The sequence below is a fragment of the Heterodontus francisci genome, chromosome 2 (assembly GCF_036365525.1).
Source record: "Heterodontus francisci isolate sHetFra1 chromosome 2, sHetFra1.hap1, whole genome shotgun sequence".
In the NCBI taxonomy this organism is placed as follows: Eukaryota; Metazoa; Chordata; class Chondrichthyes; order Heterodontiformes; family Heterodontidae; genus Heterodontus; species Heterodontus francisci.
In genome coordinates, this window is record NC_090372.1 from 180,538,840 (window position 1) to 180,563,183 (window position 24,344).

Here is a 24,344-nt window from a genome sequence, read left to right on the forward strand (position 1 = left end):
CAAAATTCCCTAGATTCTGGAAATGTCCCAGCAGATTGGAAAACCACAAATGTAACACCTCTATTCAAGAAGTGGGGGTGGGGTGGGTATGGCAGAATTCTCTACTCCAGAGAGTTGTGGAGGCTAGATCACTGAAAGTATTTAAAGAGGAGATGGATAGATTTTTGAAATATCGGGGAGTTGAGGGCTATGAGGAGCTGGCACGAAAGAGGAATTGAGGTCTGGAGCAGATCAGCCATGAGCTTATTGAATGACGGGGCAGGCTTGAGGGGCCGAATGGGCTACTCCTGCTCCTATTTCTTATGTTCTTAGTAGAGTTCTTTAAGGATGTAACAAGCAGGGTGGATAAAGGGGAACCAGTAGATGTAGTGTATTTGGATTTCCAAAAGGCATTTGATAAGGTACTATACAAGACAAGAGCTCATAGAGTTGGGAGGAATATAATAGAGGATTGGCTAATGAACAGGAAACAGGGAGTCATGGTAAATGGGTCATTTTCAGGTTGGTAAACTGTAACTAGTGGAGTGCCACAGGGATCAGTGCAGCGACCTCAACTACTTAGAATCTATATTAATGACTGATGAAGGTACAGAGTGTATTGTAGCCAAATTTGCAGACAATAAAAAGATAGGTAGGAAAGCAAAAAAAAACAGAACACGCTGGAAATACTCAGCAGGTTAGGCAGCATCTATGGAAAGAAGCAGAGTTAACCATTCAGGTCTGTGACCTTTCATCAGAACTGGCAAAGATTAGAAGTTCTGATGCAGTATAATTGTTTATAAATAGATGTAATCTTCAGAAAATGTCTGCAGCTTTTGGTGTGATAATTAGAGCTGGTTACAATTGCTGTAACGAGGAATCTTGCTGGCTACCTCCCAAACAATTCTGAAGTGGAAAGTGTGCTTTTAACACTCGAGGCCTAAATATCCCATTGAAAGAAGCACAAATTTTAACAGTTAAACTGCATATAACTTACTTGGGGTTTTTTTAAACAAATATTTCACCCCAATTTGGTTGTGTAATAGGTTGAAAATGCTTATAATATGTGAAGTTAGAAAATTTCCATCTATAGCTAACTGCTAAGCTTGTCTGAAAATAGTTAATAATGTCCATGCTGCTTTTTGAAGTGGGGAGGGGTGTAGAATTCAGAAAAACAGTTTTTGAACTTTTGCCTTAAAGTCAGATTAATTTTCAGCTTTCAGTACTCATCTGTTTAAAAACTTGGGATGTTTGCTATATTGTCAGACTTAAATCAGCAGTTGTCAGAACTTGGAATTTGGGAGTGTAACTCCAACAAAAATGTGAAGTTGTACATATATGCATTTTCCTAAAATGTACTGTTGTCCCTTTGCATTTCACAATGCTTAGTGCATATAAGATTTCCCTTCCAGGATAAGGGCCTTTCCATTAAATTTTAATGTCATTTGATTGTCCTGATTTGGTTTTGCCGTTGCTTAAGCTGATCACTGAAATTTGAAATTTCTGCACACAATTTCCACTGTCCGATTACCCTGCTTCTCCAAGGAGCATGCGGAGGAGAAGAATAATGCTGGACGCTAGTTCAGTTGTCGGGTTTGAGTGCCTAACTTTTTTAAAATGGCAGCTTTGATTAGGAGATCAGTATCTACATAGTAAGCTTTTACAATAAGGTTTTTTTTCCAACTTTTTCTATGAAATTGGGGATCTCTGCTGCATGGAAATTTAAATACCAACAGAATAATCAAACCACCAGCACAAAATACCTAAGATAAATATTTAAAATCTAAAAGTGAAGTGCATTTGGCAAATGAAGAACCTTAAGGCTGAATTTAGGTAACAGGTCACTTGTCATTTCGACAGGTATATGACGGACTATAAAACTTGCTATTTTTCCAGACACTGACTGATCTTTTGAGTGGTTTGCTTTGGATAATGTACAATTAATATTGCATACACAAGATGACAATATTTTCAAAGAAAGACCACCAGATGTCTCAAAGTGCTTTACAGACATTTTTTGAAGTGTAGTCACTGTTGTATTGCAGGAAACACGGCAGCCAGTATGCAGACAGCAAACTCCCACAAACAGCAATGTGATAATGACCAGATCATCTGTTTTTGAGATGTTGATTGAGGGATAAATATTGGCCAGGACACCTGCTCTTCGAAATAGTACCATAGGATCTGAACAAATTGTTGGAGCTGCGGACTGACAAGTCCCCGGGTCCTGATGGACTTCATCCTAGGGTGTTAAAAGAAGTGGCTAGTGAGCTAGTTGATGCGTTAGTTTTAAGTTTCCAAAATTCCCTAGATTCGAGGAAGGCTCCGTTAGATAGGAAAATAGTGAATGTAACTCCTTTATTCAAAATGGGAAGGAGACAGAAAGCAGGAAACTACAGGCCAGTTAGCTTAACATCCGTCATAGGGAAAATGTTAGAAGCTATTATTAAAGACATTATAGCAGGGCATTTAGAAAAATTAAAGGTAATCAGGCAGAGGTTTTGTGAAAGGGAATTTATGTTTAACCAATTTATTGGAGTTCTTTGAGGGAGTTACATGTGCCCTGGATAAAGGGGAACTGGTGGATGTATTGTACTTAGATTTCCAGAAGGCATTTGATAAGGTGCCACATCAAAGTTTATTGCAAAAAATAAAAGCTCATGGTGTAGGAGGTAACATATTGGCATGGATAGAAGATTGGCGAGCTAACAGGAAACAGATTAGGCATAAATGGGTCATTTTCTGGTTGGCAAGATGTAACGAGTGGTGTGCCACAGGGATCAGTGCTGGGGCCTCAACTTTTTACAATTTATATAAATGACTTAGATGAAGGGATTCAAGGTATGGTTGCTAAATTTTCTGATGATACAAAGATAGGTAGGAAAGTAACTTTCGAAGAGGACGTAAGGGGGGCTACAAAGGGATACAGGTAGGTTAAGTGAGTGGGCAAAGACCTGGCAAATAGAGTATAATGTGGGAAAGTATGAAATTGTTCACTTTGGCAGGAAGAATAAAAATGAAGCATATTATCTAAATGGTGAGAGATTGCAGAGCTCTGAGATGCAGAGGGATCTGGGTGTTCTAGTGTCACTTAGTAGAGTGAGGTAGAGCAGAAGCTTGTTCTTCAACCATATTTTGGGAGATAATCCTGAAAAGAAAGTTGCCCAAGTGTCTCTCCCAACTGATTTCAGGGTGGCATTGTCAGGTTCATGGAAACAGGTTGCCTCCCTGTCTTTTTAGTTGATAAATACAGAAGAACTAAAAAGCAGATAAATCTAAAACATACATGGATGCACATGTGTTGCTATGTAGATGCATGTGTGAAGCTAAAATGTTCTCTCTTTATAAATAAAGCTAGGAATTAAAACTCTGCGTAATGAAAAGGTACTTGTATTTTGTGTGCACCATAAAGTAGCACCAAACTACTTGTCGAGTTTTGCATGAGTGTATTTGGAGCCCAACACCCATGTAAAACCTAACATAAACAAAAGACAACAGAGCCTGGTTGTTATTTGAAAATTACTGAAAGGTTTTTAAAAAGTGTACTGTTGCTGGTTGATGATTTTGCCTCATGTCCCACCCGCACAACTTATCTCTCCAAGTTGACAAGCGGCCCACTCCATTTGATCAATCAGTGCTATGATCAATTCCAGCCCAGCCGTTTTTCTTCATGTTTTGTAGTTCTGTCGTAGCTTGACCAAAATTAGAAGCTGCAAACCTGCCAATCTACAGGAGAATGAATTGGGACATATAATGTACTTTTAAGCTTACATTAAAATTGTTTGTGGAGTTTCAATTTTTTAAATTCATTTTGTGGGATGTCGGTGTTGGTGGCGAGGCAGTCATTTGTTGTCCATCCCTAATTGCCTTTGAGAAGGTGGTGGTGAGCTGCCTGATTGAACCTCTGCGGTTCATCTGGTGCGGGTACACCCATAGTGCTATTTGGGAGGTTGTTCCAGGATTTTGACCAAACGACAGTGAAGGAACAGTGATATATTTCCAAGTTAGAGTGGTGTGTGGTTTGGAGGGGAACTTGCAGATGGTGGTGTTCCCATGCATCTGCTGCCCTTGTCCTTCTAGGTGGAAGAAGTCACAGGTTTGGAAGGTGCTGTTGAAGGAGCGTGGGTGAGTTGCTGCAGTGCATCTTGTATACAGTACACACTGCTGGCATTGTGCGTTGGTGCTGGAGGGAGTGAATGTTTAAGCTGGTGGATGGGGAGCCAAGCTTCCTGTGTGTTGGAGCCGCACTCATCCAGGCAAGTGGAGAGTATTCCAACACACGCCTGACTTGTGCCTTGTAGATGGTGGACAGGCTTTGGGGAGTCAGGAGGCGAGTTACTCACTGCAGTATTCCCAGCCTCTGGCCTGCTTTTGTATGTGGCTGGTCCAGTTCAGTTTCTGGTCAGTGGTAACCCTAGGATGTTGATCGTGGGGGATTCAGCAATGGTAATGCCATTGGATGTCAAGGAGAGATGGTTAGATTCTCTCTTGTTAGAGATCGTCATTGCCTGACGCTTGTGTGGTGTGAATGTTACTTGCCACTTATCAGCCTAAGCCTGAATGATGTCCAGGTCTTGCTGTATATGGACACAGACTGCTTCAGCATCTGAGGAGTTGTGAATGGTACTGAACATCGTACAATCATCAGCGAACATCCTCACTTCTGGCCTAATTGAATCATAGAAATTCTATGGCACAGAAAGAGGCCACTTGGCCCATTGTCTCGGTGCCAGCCGAAAAACGTTCCACCCATTCTAATCCCACCTTCCAGCGTTTGGTCCGTAGCTGCAGATTACAGCACTTGAGGTGCATATCCAGACTTCTTTTGAATGAGTTGAGGGCTCCTGCCTCAACTACCCTTTCAAACAGTGTGTTCCAGACACCAACCACCATCTGGGTGAACAAACTTTTCCTCATCTCCCCTCTAATCTTTCTACCAATCACTTGAAATCCATGCCCCTTAGCCACTGACCTCTCTGGTAAGGTAAATAGGCCCTTCACCTCCACTCTATACAAACCTCTCAAAATTTTGTACATTTTAATCAGATCTCCCCTGGGCCTTCTCTGTTCCAAGGATAACAACCCCAGCCTATCCAATCTTTCCTCAGAGCTGCATTTTTCCAGTCGCAGCAACATCCTCATAAATCTCCTCTGTACCCTTCCTTGTGTAATTACATCCTTTCTGTAATGAGGTGACCAAAACTGCACACAGTGCTCAAGTTGTGACCTAACTAATGATTTATACAGTTCCAGCATACCCTCCCTACTCTTATGCTCTATACCTCGGCTAATAAAGGAAATGATTCCATATGCCTTCTTAACCACCTTATTGACCTGTCCTGCTACCTTCGGGGATCTGTGGACATTTACTCCAAGTTCCCTCACTTCCTCTACACCTCTCAGTATTTTACCATTAATTGTGTATTGCTTTGCCTTGTTTGACCTCCCCAGATGCATCACCTCACACTTCTCCGGGTTGAGTTCCATTTGTCACTTTACTGCCCATTTGACCAGACCATCAACATCTTCCTTTAGCCTACAGGCATCCTCCTTGCTATCTACCACATGGCCAATCTTTGTGTCGTCTGCAAACTTCTTGATCATGCCCCCCACAGTTACATCAATGTATACTACAAAAAGCAGGGGACCCAGTACTGAGCCCTGAGGAATGCCACTGGAAACAGTCCTCCAGTCGCAAAAACAGCCGTCAACAATTACCCTTTGTTTCCTGCCACTGAACCAATTTTGTATCCACCTTGCTGCATTTCTCTGGATCCCATGGGATTTTATTTTTTTAACCAGTCTGCCATGTGGGACCTTGTCAAAAGCCTTGCTAAAATCCATGTAAACCACTGCACTACCCTCATCTATCTTCCTTATTACTTCAAAAAAAAATTGATCAAGTTGGTCAGACAGGAAAATCCATGCTGAATATCCTTGATTAATCTGTGCCTTTCTAAGTGACAGTTTATCCTGTCTCAGAATAGATTCCAAAAATTTGCCCACTACTGAGGTTAGACTGTGATGGAGGAAAGGTCTTTAATGAAGCAGCTGAAGATAGTTGGGCCTGGGACATTACCCTGAGGAACTCCTGCAGCAGTGTCCTGGGGCTGAGATGAGTGGCCTCCAACCATCTTACTTTGTTAAAGTCCATTGAATTGGAATTTCATTTTCTCAGTAAATTTCACGGTGGTTACCAGAAGTCTAGGGTGAAGAGGAGGAGAGCAGTGCAGGTCTAGTGTGAACAGGGACGAGCGGGCAGAGGGATTTGGACTTGCGGAGGGGGGTGGGGGTTGGGGTGAGAATGGCAAAGGACTGGTGTTCACAAGAGTGTGACACATTGATATGGAGGTTGTGGTTGAATAGAAACTGAAATGAGGGTAGGGGGCGAGACTCTGATAGAGACAGAAACACTGGGGAATGGGAGTCAGGAGATGGTGTCTCGGACAGGTAGGAGATTGTGGGGTTCAGGGAGATTGGGGCTTGTGTGGCGGTGGGGGGGGGGTGGAGAAGGAGACTGGCGATGCAGGTTTGGGATTCGGGTGAGAGCGGAGAGAGACTGGGAATATGGTGGGCTTGGGGCTCAGCATTTTTCGCAGAGCTGGGAGCAACATCAGCAGCAACATTGTGAGAGAAGAGCAGCCAGTGATAGGGTGGGTGAAACCTGGGGACAAATAGTGAAAAGATTGTTTCCATTGCTGATCGAATGAGGAGCAAGTGAACAGAGAGACAGAATTCTCACTGGAGAATCAAGAGGGAAGGAAGGTATTTGAACTAAAGTCCACTACACCATAGGATTCTTCACCACAAGTGGCATTAGACTAGAACATTATTTAAAAGGGAATGATAAGAATTTTAAAAGAGGAAATATAAAAAGATCTGGGAGGGGTAAATTGGATTACTGGAGAGAGAATTCCAGTACCATTGCAGGCACCAGCGGATGAATGGCCTCCTCCTGTGCTCGTATTTCTATCATTCTATAAAAACTCTCCTTTATTGGGTCCAAGCCCAAATTCCCAACTGTTCCCTCCACTCCAGTAACTGTTAGTAGGTCGAGTGAAATAGCAGTTTGGTTCCTAATCAGTTTTCTGTGGTGTAGACAGAAGTATCTAATTTGTTTCCATTCTCTCACGGGATGTGGGTGTCACTGGCAAGGTCAGCATTTGTTGCTCATCCCTAATTGCCCTTGACAACTGAGTGGCTTGCTAGGCCATTTCAGAGGGCAGTTAAGAGTCGACCAGATTGCTGTGGGTCTGGAGTCACATGTAGGCCAGACCAGGTAAGGACAGGAGATTTTCTTCTCTGAAGAAGATTAGTGAACTAGCTGGGTTTTTACGACAATCAATGATAGCTTCATGGCACCATTACTGAGACTAGCTTTCAATTCCAGACTTCTTATTAATTAATTGACGTTAAATTCCACCAGCTACGGTGGTGGGATTTGAACCCATGTCCCCAGGGCGTTAGTCTGAGCCTCTGAAATACCAGTTCAGTGATATTCCCACTATAATACTGTCTCTCCATAATTTGTGCTTTCATTATTAATAATGTCATATTCAGCTAAATACAGAAAATAGCATTTACACCTTAAATTGACCATGGCAAAATGGTTCTGCTTATAAAGAGAGGTTCAACATCAATTCTAAATAATGTTGGCATTTAACTGAGAATCAAATTGATGGAGATGGTCCTTTTTAGTACACCAGATCTTGGAAACTTCTCTACTTTTAATGGGATAAGACATAAATTATTGCCACTATTTTTCATACTTGGACATCAAATAGCTAGATCTGATAGTAAGCAGACTATACAGATGTTAGGCTACTTGACTTTGTCATATTTGCTTTGGATGATGGAGGTGCTATATAACCCCTGGGAGATGAACAATTTCCTATGACGTGTGCATGGTAAAAGCATTAGCAGAAATTGAGTTTTAGGGGAGTGCTAGCAAAAAACACCTTTTTTCTTAAGTAGCATCAGTTCCAACAATGCCTCATAATGACATCACTTGATCCAATGATGAAGCTTTGATGATGCAAAGCAGTACACGTTGTTTTCAGAGCTCAAATCCTTTCTTCTGCTTCATAATAGGATTAGCGGCCATCCTGTGGAAGGAATCACTGGGAAACTTTCCTTCATCTGCGATTTCACCTAACTTCATTTGAACCCTGTGTGCTTCAGGTTGCTTTCTCTTAGCTATGTGATTGGATTGAGTTAATAGTCTTCAGTATCACAATTTTAACTCCTGTTGAAACTAACACTTTCTGGTTTCCTTAGGCTGTTGATGACATTGAATTCTGAGTATTGGGTCTTTTTTTTACACTTTGAAAAATAATTTAAAATAGCTATCACAAACTGTAAGGAATCTCACGGATTCCTGTACTAAAAAACCTCTGTGGCTTACTTATCCTCAACACACAAGCAGCTAAGGAAATCAGACATAGAATTCTACTTGTATAAATTGAATTCTATACATAGGGGATTGGCAAGGCAGTGTCTAAGCAAAATGCTTGAGCTCATGGGGATATTATCATTACTGGTGCATTTGAAACACTCTAGCCTAAATATTTTGGTAATTAACATTGCAAGTTATCTAAATAAATGGTAGGTGCATCCTTTTCAAGGCATTGAACATGAGCTTTGACTAAAAGATAATTGTTTTGACATGGTTTATTGTCTAATGGAGAAGCATAGTTCATACAGCAAGACTTTCACAATGTCTCCATCTTATAATGTCCAATAACATTATAAGATGAATTTGAAGTGGGCCATGGCTTGGTATTTGTACCCACAGAGCACCTTGCCCATTCAGCTGAGGCATCAGTCAACTTAGCATCTTATTATTCAGGCAAATAGGGGACAAGCAGAACATGAAGAACTGTTCCCTTCAATTGAATTACAGGTTGGTAGATGGAGAGGGCAGGATAAAGAGAAGGCAGCCTATGACATTTGTGAGGCCTTTACATAATGGGATCAATCTTAATGGCTAGATATGCCAAAGTGATCTTGATGTTGATTTTTTTTTTCTTTGCTGTTGGATAGTGCAATCTTATTCATTCAGTCTCAAATCCAAAGTTAGGAGTAGACAAAAGTGGCATTATACATCTGGCTGTGTTCTGTGTCGAATGGAAAGCCTTGATGCTAATATTGAGAAGTGCTAATGTATTCTGTTCCATTGAAATGTCAATCCTTGCATGATGAACTCAATATTCTCAAAAAAATATATATTGTTCATCCTACGTTAATGTGCAGCGTAAAGAGCAATATATTTAACGAACACGTGAGAAACTGAGGTGATCTGTTTATTGTATTCTTTCCACAGCACGGCCATTTTGTGGATTCTAATTTTATACTATGCAATGTTTTCCTTTTTTATATTAATGATTAGTTTATAAAACTTTGCGAGCCTTTTACAAAGCCAAACTGATTCCTAGACAAACTGATCCTAGCCACATTATCTAAATTGCAGGTTTAGTATGCACTGGCTGATCTATTTCTCAAGAACTATTGCCTTAAACAAATAACAATTTCAATTCACTTTTTTGTGAGTCTGTGGACAGTACCTGTAGCAAACTGTATTAACATTGCAATAGTCAAAACCAAGTTTAGTTTGCAGAATAAAAACAGAAAATACTGGAAATACGCAACAGGTCTGGCAGTATCAAAGGAGAGAGAAACAGTTAAAGTTTCGAGTTGATGACTTCATCAGAGATTTAAGTTCCATACCGTCATATTCTAATCTTAAATCCTGACTAGAGGAAGCTGCTTTTTAAGGGTTGGGGAAGAAATTAATTGTGCTATTTGCTTAGTTTTAATGCTGTTGTGACAATTTTTTGACAAGCACAATATTTACTTTTGTATAAATTATTTTTTTAATAGAACAAGCTCCAGCACACACTTTTTTCCAGTTGGTGTGACAAGTGAGAGTCATAGCATCATAGAGTTATACAGCACAGAAACAGGCTCTTCGGCCCATCGTGTCTGTACCGGCCATCAAGCACCTAACTATTCTAGTCCCATTTTCCAGCACTTGGCCCATAGCCTTGTATGCTATGACGTTTCAAGTGCTCATCTAAATACTTCTTAAATGTTGTGAGGGTTCCTGCTTCTACCACCCCTTCAGGCAGTGTGTTCCAGATTCCAACCACCCTTTGGGTGAAAAATGTTTCCTCAAATCCCCTCTAAACCTCCTTCCCTTTACCTTAATCTATGCCCCCTGGTTATTGACCCCTCTGCTAAGGGAAAAAGTCTTTCCTATCTAACCTATCAATGCCCCTCATAATTTTGTATACTTCAGTCATGTACTCCCTCAGCCTTCTCTGCTCTAAGGAAAACAACCCTAGCCTTTTCAGTCTCTTTTCATAGCTGAAATGCTCCAGCCTGGGCAACATCCTGGTGAATCTCCTCTGCACCCTCTCCAGTGCAATCACATCCTTCCTACAGTGTGGTGCCCAGTACTGTACACAATACTCCAGCTGTGGCCTAACTAGCGTTTTATACAGCTCCATCATAACCTCCCTGCTCTTATATTCTGTGCCTCGGCTAATAAAGGCAAGTATCGCATATGCCTTCCTAACCACCTTATCTACCTGTGCTGCTGCCTTCGGTAATCTATGGACAAGTACACCAAGGTCCCTCTGACCTTCTGTACTTCCTGGGGTCCGACCATCCATTGTATATTCCCTTGCCTTGTTAGTCCTCCCAAAATGCATCACCTCACACTTCGCACGATTAAGTTCCATTTGCCACTGCTCGGCCCATCTTACCAGCCCATCTATATGGTCCTGTAATCTAAGGTTTTCCTCCTCACTATTTACCACACCACCAATTTTCGTGTCATCTGTGAACTTACTGATCATACCTCCTATATTCGCGTCTAAATCATTAACGTACACTACAAACAGCAAGGGTCCCACCACCGATCCCTGTGGTACACCACTGGTCACAGGCTTCCACTCGCAAAAACAACCCTCGACCATTACCCTCTGTTTCCTGCCACTAAGCTAATTTTGGATCCAATTTGCCAAATTGCCCTGGATCCTTTGGGCTCTTACCTTCTTAACCAATCTCCCACGTGGGACCTTATCAAAAGCCTTACTGAAGTTCATGTAGACTACATCAACTGCTTTACCCTCATCTACACATCTAGTTACCTCCTCGAAAAATTCAATCCAGTCAGTTGGACACGATCTCCCCCTGACAAAGCCATGCTGACTATCCCTGATTAATCCCTGCCTCTCCAAGTGGAGATTAATCCTGTCCCTCAGAGGTTTTTCCAATAGTTTTCCAACCACAGATGTTAGACTCACTGGCCTGTAATTACCTGGTTTATCCCTGCTACCCTTCTTGAATAATGGTACCACATTCTCTATCCTCCAGTCCTCTGGCACCTCTCTTGCGGTCAGAGAGGATTTGAAAATTTGTGTCAGAGCCCCTGCTATCTCCTCCCTTGCCTCACATAACAGCCTGAGTGAGCCCATCATCTCTGCTTTTGGTATTAGGCTGTAAGTGAGTGGGAATATAGAATTGCAATCTGAAGTGTTTGGCCTTATTGGAAATTTGATGGTCCTGGCTGGGTAGCAGTTGCATTTCTATGCCGGACATATTTGCAATACCTTTTTTAAATAGTTTTTTTCTAATTGTTGAAGATAGAATCACAATCCTATTGTAAGCCACTAAAGATCAGTGAGGGTTGATGGGCGATTTGTTTACCAGCCTCTTATCCAAAGCTATTCTTTAGCCATCTGCTGAGATAGCATGAGTTGACTTGCCTTTTGTTTTCCTCTCATCTCTAATGGATTGCTGGGTATCTCTTCCCATATCAGGAATTCATCTGGAGAATTTTGCTCTTGCATTTGTGACCTAATTTGTTCTGCCTTGCTACCTTAAGGTATACTCCTATACTTCACTTTTCCTGATCAGTACAATGTCTGTCCACTATCTATTTCATTAGCTGTCTAGCACTAAACTATTTTCTCTCCCATATACAGCTGCACTAATAAGTGAATCAAGTTTAATGAAATGATGTATTCTTTTGCAGAAAGCACTAGAAATGACAAGAGAAGAGTTCAGTGTCCTGCCGTCCTGGAAGCAAGTTAAACTGAAGAAAGCAAAAGGACTTTTCTGAGTTTGTAGTACAGTGCATAGTTTTTTTTAAAACATTTACATAGTAATGGAGCTTTCACCGAAGATCATTTTGACATCAGTGGATCAATCATGAACTGTGGTCTGGTCAAAGAACACAGTATGGAAATAAATTGCACATTCAGGGCAGCAATGCCTTTTTTGGGGAATCTTGTCAATTTGTGCATGTTGAGGAGAATTTTAACAGTGTTGACATAATGAGACAGTGCCGTTGTCTGCATTCGACCTCAGAATGCACTTATGGGCAACAGATGCTACTCGGCCCTATCCTGCCAATGTATCTTGAAGGCGATTTATTTTGTAAAGTGTTATTTTGTGTGTAGCTGATAGAAAATCATGAAGAGTTTATATTTATATAATACAATATGAAAAGTGACTACAGTTTAATGACAAAATATTTAATTGTTAATGACATTTATTCACTTTCGACTTCTTTTTGCGTTAACCAGAAAATACGATGGCTATTTGAATGAAAACTGCTTGTACTGAGATCATGCCACAAATACCTTTTTTGCATTCTGATAATCATGCTATCAAGTTCAGGCATTGAAATATGCCGTCAGCATTGTTCGATGCTGTCATGAACAAAATGTATTTATGGCATGGAAAATTGGGAAAACTGCGCAAATGAGTAACTTTTTACGTGAATCTACAAAATGTATAGTGCCTTGCTTTTGTGTACAGTTTATACTACAGAACAGATGTCTGAATTTTGATGGAAGCAGGTGTTTAGATGAAAAGGCCTCATTCAGTTAAACTTGTTATGGTAGAGGTTTGACAATCTCTATTTCTAATACTCATCAGCCTAACAAATTTCGTTCTTGTGATACAATTTAGAAAAATAAAAGTTGACGAATGGATGTGTTTTTCTGGGTATCTTTCTCTGGACAGTTTACAGATAGTGAAACAAAGCACTGTTCAGTGAAGTTCTTCAAACAGCTGAAAACTGTAACAAACTGGAGACAACTGATCCTGATCAAAATCAGAATACAATAAAACTCTCATTGTCAAGTCACTTGATTTCATTCAACAGCACCTTGCAATGTAACACAGTGGGTGTACCTACCCACATGGACTGCAGCGGTTGAAGAAGGCAGCTCACCACCACCTTCTCAAGGGCAATTAGGGATGGGAAATAAATTCTGGCCTTGCCAGTGACACTCCCATCCAAGAATGAATAAAAACAAGTTGGCACAGTGCCTTTAGTAAAATGTACCAATGCACTTCACAGAGGTGGAAATTAGCGTCAAACAGCGGTGACCTAGGTGGGGACATGACCATAGACATGGTTATAGTAGGGTTTGAGAAGGCTTTTGAATGAGAGGAGCAAAGTTTCAGGGGTTTTGAGAGACTGAGTTGGCTGAAGACACTGTTGCCAAAAACAGGGTGGATAATTCACTATGACCTACTGGGGAAATTGATCATAGGATCATACAGCACAGAAGGCCGTCATGCAGCCCACTGTGCCTAAGCTGGCTCTCTGAAAGAACTGTCCAATTAATTTCATTCCCCTACTCATTTCTCATAGCCCTGCAAATATTTCCCCCTCGAGTATCCAATTCCCTTTCAAAAGTTTTCATTGAATCTGTTTCCACCACCCTTTCAGGCAATGCATTCCAGATCATAACTCACTGTGTAAATTGAAAAAAAAACTCTGGTTCTTTTACCTATCACTTGAAATCTCTCCTACCAGTGGAAACAGTTTTCCTTATTTACCCTATCAAAACTCTTCATAGTTTTGAACAACTGTATTAAAAGCTCCCCTTAACTTGCTGTGCTGTTAGGAGAGCAATCCCAGCTTCTCTAGTCTCTCCACATAACTGAAGTCCCACATCCCTGGTATCATTCCAGTAAATCTCTGCACCCTCTCCAAGGCCTTGACATCCTTCCTAAAGTGTGGTGCCCAGAATTGGACACACTAGTCTAGCGAAGGCCCAACCAGTGATTTATATAATGAAAATGAATATTGCTGTCGAGAGCATGTTCTGAGTTCTCCAGAAAAATTGAACTTGAAACTGATGATTAAATTGTGTAAAGAAGTAGCCGATCCCACACCAATGGCTTAGCAGGTCTTAGAATGGAAGAAGACAAAAATGTGATGCAGTCTTGTCCTGCTTGCTCTGTCTTCATGACTTAACATCATTTTTAAATATCTTTCCTGCCCCATATCTGAACTTCTCTACATTTGCTGAATGAGAATTTTATCCACTTCCTTTTAAAATGGTTGAGTCAGTTTTCCATTCCATCCATCAGCTGGCAGGTGCCAATTCTTAAGCAGATGATAACTTGTTTAAAGTTTAGTTTTCTGTTTCCTCTCTTTATAATTGTTGTCCTGTAGCTCTTCTGCCCTACCTTCTTCCACAAAGTGCCTTTCTAGATCCACCTCAGCTATTAATAATTTTCCAAAATGTGAATTACATTATCACTCTTAAACCTTACAACAGGGAATTAATGTATTTACTGAGCTGGCCATGTTAACATCCATCTTACTGTGCTGAAGGAGACCCTTAATACAGTTCTTCTGTACAAATGCCAGGAACATTATAATAAAATCACTAAATGAACTATTAAAATTCAGTAAATTATTAAAAAGTTTAAATTTTCTTTTGTCTTCCTATTTACCCTCGTTCACGTCCCAATTCCCTCCTTTCTCTTTTTACTTTTTCCAAGCAATGTTCTGCACCCTTTTTATGTTTAAATATTGAACTTGACTTTTTTCCTGTGCCTCTAGTGTACCATCACCCATTTGCAGCAAAAACATACATGGGCTTCAAAATTCTGTAACAGACATTTTTGGTCCTTACCCTGTACACAAAGGTAAGGATGTGAGGAAGGGTGCACAATGGGATTTGGACCTCATTCTCATATCAACAGCAATGTGGGAAGAGGCCATGTAGGACTGGTAAGGTGGGGGAGAGCAGACTGAGCTGGAGGCTGGAGGTCAACTACCTCAGCGGCAGGCGAGCTGGTTTACAGGTAAGTTACTTTTTTCTGTAGGTTTAGTTTCCTCAAGTGTTTCAGTTCAAATCAAAATTGCAGAGGGGACCTCGAGCAGCATTAGACCCCTTATTTACATATTCAAAGAGCCTAATGCCGCCTTCACATGTGAGTAAAGGATTCCTCTTGTTTGTCCTTACCCAATATGATGGGTGGCACACTTAAGTCAGAAGCGTTCGTGCACTTCCTGCGCACCATTTTAGGGATTTAGGAAGCCATGTAGTACCTAAAACAGCCACGACATGACCTGATTTCTAGGTTATGATTTTCAAAAGTTGCTTCCAACAACTAGCTTTCAGCCAGTGAAGTGCAGAATATCGAAATTTGACATCGGAATAGTCAGATCTTCTGATATTTTTTCAGGTCAATGGTCAGTCTCCAAATGCCTGAGCTATCTCAGCAGCTCAAAGAACTCTGCACACTGAAATCAGTTATCTCATTGGTGCCACTTGAGTGATTACAACAACAACAAAAGCTTATACTTCTGTGGACCTTTTAAAGTAATAAAATGTCCCAAGGTACTTCACAGAAACATTATAAAAACAAAATATGACAATCAGCCACATAAGGAGATATTAGGTAAGATAACTAAAAGCTTGGGCAAAGAGGTAGTTTTAATGAGTATCTTAAAGGAGGAAAGCAAGATGGAGAGGTGTAGGGAGGGAATTCCAGAGCTTCGGGCCTAGGCAACTGAAGGTGTGGCCACCAATGGTGGTGCAATTAAAATCGGGATGTTCAAGGGCCAGAATTAGATGAGCACAGGTTCTCAGAGGGTTGTGGGGCTGGAGGAGATTACAGAGATGGGGAGGGGTGAGGCCGTGGATGAGAATTTTGAAATCACAACGTTGCTTGACCAGGAGCAAGTGTAGGTCAGTGCGCATTGAGGTGATTGGGGAAACGGGACTTGGTGCGATTTAAGACAAAGGAAGCGGAGTTTTGGATAACCTCAAGTTTATGGAGGGTAGAATGTGGGAGTGCATTGGAACAGTCTAGACTAGAGGTAACTAAGGGATGAATGAGGCTTTCAGCAGCAGTTGAGCTGAAACAGGAGCAATGTTACAGAGGTCGAAATAGTCAGTCTTAATGATGGCACAAATATGTGATCAAAATCTTATCTCTGGGTCCAATATGACACCAAGGTTGCAAACAGACTGGTTTAGTCTCAGACTGTTACCCGGAAGGGGATGGAGTTGGTAGCTAGGGATTGGAGTTTGGAGCGGAGTCCAAAAACAATGGCTTCAGTCTTCCCAATATTTAATTGCTTAATCCTCATGTACAAATCAGAATTAGAGTAACTTACTTGATACTTGTTATATTACCCTTCCCTGATTCACTAAGTTCTTTTCACTGCCTTCGTGGTGACTACACCAGATACAATCAATACTCGATGTGCACTCAGAACTACATCGTAATGTGTTCCTTAATCTTGTGTTCAATGCATATATTGATGTACACTACCCTTTATTTGCCATCAGAACTGTTGACACAGGCTGCAATGAAGCTTCCAGTGTTTGGGTAACAATTCAGCTTGATACGTTTATGACTTATTCAGTAACATCCTTCATTTTGTCATTGTACTTGCCATTTTTGCAATCAATTTTTATGAATTAAATGATCTTTGTGATTCAAATACCTGGTGGCATAGTGGTAACATCACAACTAGTAATCCAGAGGCCCAGGCTAATGCCCTATGGGTTCAAATCCCACCATAGCAGCTGGTGGAATTCAAATTTAATAAATTCAATTAATTTAAAAATCTGGAATTGACGTGTAATGGTGCCATTAAATTATCATTGATTGTCATAAAAAACTCATCTCGTTCACTAATGCCCTTTAGGGAAGAAAACCTGCTCTCCTTACCTGATCTGGCCTACATGTGACTCCAGACCCATAGCAATGTGGTTGACTCTGAAATGGCCTAGCAAGCCACTCAGTTGTCAAAGGCAATTCGGGATGGGCAACAAATGCTGGCCTTGCCAGTGACACCTACATCCCATGAAAGAATATTTTTAAAAATTTCATCCTGTTGGATTTGCACATTTATTGTCCATTAAACTCACCACAGGAAGCTAAATCTGGTACTTAAGATTGCAAGTGCCCTTTTAATGATGTGATAATTGATAATTCAATGCCAATCAAACTCCCTGGACCAGAAAGAGAACAGTTTAAATGGTTCAGTCTCATTCCTGAATGTAATAAATTGTTAGAGATGTTGAAAAGTAAATTTAAAGAAAAATCTTACTTTTCCTTTCTGTTTCTTTTTCTCTCTTAATCCAATTTTATTTTCTCTTTATTTATCTTTCACTATTTAATTTGGCTCTGAATTACCCCCTATAATTCACCCACCTTCTCTTATCATTCCTCTGTTTGTTTCTCAATCCTGAAATCTCATTGGTTAGGAAAAATGTCCTGTTGCTCTCATTATGCCGTTATCAGTTTGCACTTCCTGCAAGTTATGGTGCAAAAATATTTAGAGCTGAAGGGTTAGGAAAAAGTCTGCAAGATGTGCCCCTCCAACAATATCCAGTCCAATATATTTTGGATATCCTTAATCTTAAGAATAACCTTAAAATGTAAAATTATGGTGTACAGAGCACTGGTGGGGCCCTATTTAGAATATTATGTGCAACTTTGTGAACTCTACCTTCTAGACAATATTAATTGGCTAGAGAGATTGAAAGAAAGCAACATGGACAACTCTGAAACTTGAGACTCTCTGTTACAAGGAAGAGTTCACAGAACTTTTTAAATTTTAATAATCTGTTTTAATTGGAAAAGAATGTTGAATGAAGTTTGGGATCCACCACTTTAAACTGTTGAGGAACATAGATGATACATTAGTAGGAAGAATGAGTGGCAAACACACCTGGGGTGTATGGACACAAATCTTAGAAGGTGGTACAAGTTAAGAAGGGTTTTAAACAAGCATGTGGGATCCTGGGCTTCATTAATAGAGGTGTGGAGTAGAAAAACAAGGAAGTTACGCTAAACCTTTAGAAAACACTGGTTAGGCCTCGGCTGGAGTATTGTTTTTATTTCTGGGCACCACACTTCAGGAACGATGGCAAGGCCTTAGAGATGGTGCAGAAGAGATTTACTAGAATGGTAACAAGGATGATGGACTTCAGTTATGTGTAGAGTGGGAAAGCTGGAATAGTTCCCCTTAGAGCAGAGAAAGTTAGGAGATTTGATAGAGGTGTTCAAAATCATGAATGACTTTGATAGCGAAAATAACAAGAAATTGTTTCCAGTGACACAAAAGTCACTAACCAAGGGCACAGATTTAAGGTGATTGACAAAGGAATCAGAAGCAACGTAAGGAAACTTTTTTTTCATCTGAGTTGTTATGGAATGCACGGACTCAAAGGGTAGTGGAAGCAAATTCAATAGTAACTTTCAAAAAAGAATTGGATAAATACTTGAAGGGAAAAATATAACAGGAGTTTAGGTAAAGAGCAGAGAGGAGTGGCACTAAGATGGGCAGAATACCCTCCTTCTGTGCAGTCATACTATGATGCCAAGTAAAATATAAGGAGGCATTGATTTTAACTGTGAATGCCAAGCTGGATGAGATAGGTTTAAATTTAATGGTTTGAGAGACAAGACGTTAATATTTAAATTTCAAAGCCCCAGTATTCAGGTGAGAATGCCTAGGTTCCTTCCATGAAAATGGGGGAATATTTGGACTATTTTCAGTGGTTAATAAAACCTGTTGCAAATCCACCAGAATATTCCCTACATTACATGCACACAATCTGCCTCTGCTGTTTCTTCCCATTCACACATACTCATACAAAACAGACTCAGCAAGATCAGTTATTGTTGTGGTATTTAAGACCTACCAGAAGAGTTGAATTTCTATCTGGGGAATGATTTGCCTATTGAAATATAGACTGAGGTGATCACACCTTTCAAGGGATATGCTAGTGCCAGTGCTGGATTGGAAGGGGGAATGTGGACAGCAGCTGGCTGAGGTTGCATAGTGGAGATATGAGGACGCCAGGGTACTCTAAAATACCTTGAAAATTGGAGTATTTGTGCCTAGGTTTTCAACAGAAGATTAATCTGATGGTTAAGAGTCTACAATAGGTGAAAGAGAAGAATGTTGGATTACTTACCATTGGATCCTTGCATATAGTTCATTGTCCGTTGTTTGCTACCTCTGATCCTCTTTCATCCAGGGGTGCTGGAAACTTATTTTTTTGCATTTATCTCATTGCATATTCAGCATTCTCCAATATGTATTAAATGCCAAACAAACACATTCACTGGTGTTTGTAAGAGCAGATTGGTTGCAGAAAAACACTTGCTGTTGCGATGGTACCAAAATCAATGCCAATACAACATACAGACGTTCAGATCTTCATTAATCAGCACCCTGCTGTTCTGTCTAAACAACAAATCTGAGCAATTTCTGTAAACATAAATTGAAATAGCTTCCAACACTACAGCAGAAGCTGAAGAAATAAAACAGTATTTCACTTCTACAATGCAGACTAAAAGTAGCAAATAAAAACAAGATGCTGGAACTACTCAGAATTAACGTTCACTCTGTCTCTCTCCACAGATGCTGCCAAACCTACGAGTATTTACAGCATTTTCTGTTTTTATTTCAGATTTCCAGCATCTGCTGTATTGTGCTTTTATAGAAGTAGGAATGTGTCCATTCATAAGGGGTTGGGAGTAAGAAATGGTAGCTCCAGACAGCCTGTACCTCTGAGGATTGATGGAGTTGAAGAGTGAAATTAGCAAAACCTTAATATTTTAAATTTCTGTAAATTAGGGAGAGATTCCTGAGGACTCAAAAGTGGCCAATCGAAAGTGTAGACCAGTAATTTTACCATCTGTTGTAGGGTTCTTCCCTGAAATGATTTTCAGCGATCTAGTAGGTGAACATTTAGCAATAGGACAGTCAGCATGGATTTGAGAGGGAGATCATGTTTTCTCAGATTTTTATTCGTTCATTGGATGTGGACATTGCTGGCTAGGCCAGCATTTATTGCCCATCCCTAATTGCCCTTGAGAAGGTGGTGGTGAGCTGCCTTCTTGAATCACTGCAGGCCATGTGGGGTAGGTACACACACAGTGTTGTTAGGAAGGGAGTTCCAGGATTTTGACCCAGCGCCAGTGAAGGAACGGTGATTATAGTTCCAAGTTAGGATGGTGTGTGACTTGGAGGGAAACATTAATGGCATTATTGAGAGGTAAAATGCTGTTGATCTCTACTTGAATTTTCAGAGAATTTTAGACCAACTTCCACCTGAATAAGCAATAGCTAAGATACAGATCCAAAAAGAATGATAGATAATTGGTTTCAAAATCAAAATCAGTAAACAGGAGAGATAAATAGGAACTTTTCATGCTATAAAGAGATTGGTTTTAGCATAAACGGATAAACGGAGAATGCTGAAAGTATACGGCAATTCTCGGAACATCTGACAGAGAGGTTATTATTTTGGGTACAGCTCCTTCATCAGAGAAACTTTGCAGTTTTCAATAAATGTAGCAGATCTCCCATGTTATTTCTCACAGTAAGCCAGAAGATAACTACTTCATAAGGACAAGGACATGTAGTGCACAGAGACAGCAAATTTCCTTCCCTAAAGGACATTAGTGAACCAGATGGATTTTCACAACAATCAATAGTTTCATGGAACCATTACTGAGACTAGCTTTCAATTAAAGATTATGCTTATGCTGGATAAGTCACCTGGTCTGGATGGCTTGTATCCCAGGTTGCTAAAGGAAGTGGGAGCGAAAGGCTTGCCATAATCTTCCAATCTTCCCTGGATACAGGGTAGGTACCAGAGGATTAGAGAGCGGCACATGTGACACCCTCATTCAAGAAAGGGTGTAAGGACAGTCCTAATAACTACAGGCCGGTCAGTTTAACATCACTGGTGGGTCAGGTTTTAGAAACAATAATCAGGGAAAAAAATCAATAGGCACTTGGAGAGGTTTGAGTTAATTAAGGACAGCCAGCATGGATTTGTAAAAGGCAGATCATGCTTGACAAATCTCATTGAATTTTTGATTAAGTACCAGAGAAGGTTAATGAAGGGAAAGCAATGGATGTCGTATATTTGAATTTTATTTATTATAATAATATTATAAATTATCAGACTGTTTATCTGACATCCAGTACTGGATGAGCAGAAACTTACTCCAATCAAATATTGGGAAGACTGAAGCCATTGTTTTCAGTCCCCGCTCCAAACTCCATTCACTAGAAACCAACTCCATCCATCTCCCTGGCCGCAGTCTGTTCGCAACCCTGGTGTCACATTTGACCCCGAGATGAGTTTCCGACCTCATATCCATGCCATCACTAAGACCGCCTATTTCCACCTCTGTACCATTGCCCAACTTTGCCCCTGTCTCAGCTCATCTGCTGCTGAAGTCCTCATTCATGCCAACGCACTCCTGGCTGGTCTCCCACATTTTACTCACCGTAAATTTGAGGTCATACAAAACACTGCTGCCATGTCTTAACTCGCACCAGGTCCTGGTCCCTATAACCTCTGTGCTCGCTGACCTATGTTGGCTCCTCATCAAGCAACACCTTGATTTTAACATTCTCCACCTTGTTTTCAAAACCCTCTATGGCCTCATCCATCCCTATCTCTGTCATCTCTTCCAGCCACACAACCCTCCAAGATATCTGCACTCCTCTAATTCTGGTCTCTTGTATATCCCTGATTTTAATCGCTCCACCATCGATGGCTGTGCCTTCAGTTGCCTAGGCCCAAGCTCTGAAATACCCTCTCTACACCTCTCCGCTTCTCCACCTTGCTTTCCTCCTTTTAAGACACTCATTAAAACCTACCTTTTTTGACCACGTTTTTGGCTATCTGACATAATGTCTCCTTTTGTGGCTCGCTGTCATACTTTGTTTTATAATGCTCCAGTGAAGCACCTTGGGATGTTTTATTATGTTAAAGGCACTATATAAATATAAGTTGTTGTTGTTTAAGAAAATGTTCAACAAAGTGCCACATCAAAGGCATGTGAACTTGAGGCTCATGGAATAGAAGGGTCACTATCAGCTTGGATCAAAATTTGGCTTAAGGATAGAAAACATGGCAAATTATTGTTTTTCAGATGGGAGGATGGTAGACAGCGGTGTTCCCCAAGGTTCAGTGCTAGGACCACTGCTTTTTTTGATTATATGTATAAATGACTTGGATTTTTGGAATACAGAGTAAAATTTCAATATTTACAGATGATACCAAACTTGGAAGTGTGGCAGGCAGTGAGGATGATTCCAATTGACTGCAACAGGACATAGGCTAGCAGAATGGGCAGACAATTAGCAGATGGAATCTAATACAGAAAAGTGTGAGGTGAAGCATTTTGACAGATGGGATAGGGAGAGGCAATATTGACTAAATGACACAGTTCTAAAGAGTCATAGGGACAGAGAGGTTCATGTACATAGATCTTTGAAGGTGGCAGGATATAGAGAGACAGTAGTTAGTAAAGCATATGGATCTTGGGTTTCATAAGTAGAGGCATTGAGTACAAAAGTAGGGAAGTTATGCTGAACCTTTACAAAGTTCTGGTTAGGAAATAGTAGGAGTAGGCCATTCGGCCCCTTGAGCCTGCTCTGCCATTCAGCTAGATCATGTCTGATCTTCTACCTCGATGCATTTTCCTGCACTATTCCCATATCCCTTGATATATTTAATATCTAGAAATCTATGGATCTCTGTCTTCAACATACTCAGTGGCTGAGCCTCCACAGCCCTCTGGGGTAGAGAATTCTACAGGTTAACCACAATCTAAGTGAAGAATTTCCTCCTCATTTTAGTCCTAAATGGCCTAACTCTTATTCTGAGACTGTATCCCATGGTTCTAGACACCCCCCAGCCAGGGGAAACATCCTTCCTGAATCTACCCTGTCGAGCCCTGTAAGAATTTTGTATGATTCAGCGCGATCACCTCTCATTCTTCTAAACTCTAGAGACTATAGGCCCAGTCTCTGCTTTCTCTCCTCATAGGACAATCCCACCATCTCAGGAATCAGTCTGGTGAACCTTCATTGCACTCCCTCTATGGCATACGAACATACAAATTAGGAGCATGAGTAGGTCACTCGGCCCCTCAAACCTGCTCCGCCATTCAGCAAGATCATGGCTGATCTGATTGTAACCTCAACATATTCCCACCTACCCCCGATAACCTTTCACCCCCTTGCTTATCAAGAATCTATCTACCTCTGCCTTAAAAATATTTAAAGACTCTGCTTCCACCACCTTTTGAGGGAGAGAGTTCCAAAGACTCACAACCCTCAGAGAGAGAAAATTACTCCTCATCTGTTTTAAATGGGCAGCCCTTATTTTTAAACAGTGACCCCTAGTTCTATATTCTTCCACAAGGGGAAACATCCTTTCCATATCCACCCTGTCAAGACCCCTCAGGATCTTATATGTTTCAATCAAGTCGCCTCTTCTAAACTCCAGCTTATACAAGCCTAACCATTCCTCATAAGACAACCCACCCATTCCAGATATTAGTCTAGTAAACCTTCTCTGAACTGCTTCCAATGCATTTACATCCTTCCTTAAATAAGGAGGCCAATACTGTACACAGTACTCCAGACCTGGTCTCACCAATGCCCTGTATAACTGCAGCATAACCTCTCTACTTTTGTATTCAATTCCCATCACGTTAAACGATAACATTCTATTAGCTTTCCTCATTTTTTTTAAATTCATGCGATGTGGGCATCGCTGGCTAGGACAGCATTTATTGCACATCCCTAATTGCCCTTGAGAAGGTGGTGGTGAGTTGCCTTCTTCAGCTGCTGCAGTCCATGTGAGCTAGGTACACCTACAGTGCTGTTAGGAAGGGAGTTCCAGGGTTTTGACCCAGCGACAGTGAAGGAACGGCGATATAGTTCCAAGTCAGAATGGTGTGTGACTTAGAGGGGAAGTTCTGTTCCCATGCAACTGCTGCCCTTGTCCTTCTAGGTGGTAGACGTCATGGGTTTGGAAAGTGCTGTCGAAGGACTCTGGGTGAGTTGCTGCAGTGCACATTGTAGATGGTACACACTGCTGCCACTGTGCATCAGTGGTGAAGTGAGTGAATGTTTGTGGATGGGGATCCAATCAAGGGGGCTGCTTTATCCTGGATGGCGTCGAGCTTCTTGAGTGTTGTTGGAGCTGCACCCATCCAGGCATGTGGTGTGTATTCCATCACACTCCTGACTTGTGCCTTGTAGA

The 24,344-nt window shown here is 40.9% G+C and overlaps 1 protein-coding gene across 4 annotated transcripts in view; it reads left to right on the forward strand.

Annotated features, from left to right (window-relative positions):
- Positions 1 to 12,983, forward strand: part of svila (supervillin a) — a 390,378-nt gene extending 377,395 nt beyond the window's left edge. For all 4 annotated transcript variants that reach the window (XM_068014363.1, XM_068014338.1, XM_068014349.1 and 1 more), the window contains one exon: positions 12,020 to 12,983. In XM_068014363.1, coding sequence (XP_067870464.1) covers positions 12,020 to 12,106 — 87 coding nt within the window. In that variant the 3' untranslated portion in view covers positions 12,107 to 12,983. The remainder of the gene's footprint in view (positions 1 to 12,019) is intronic.
- Positions 12,984 to 24,344: the final 11,361 nt, after the last annotated feature.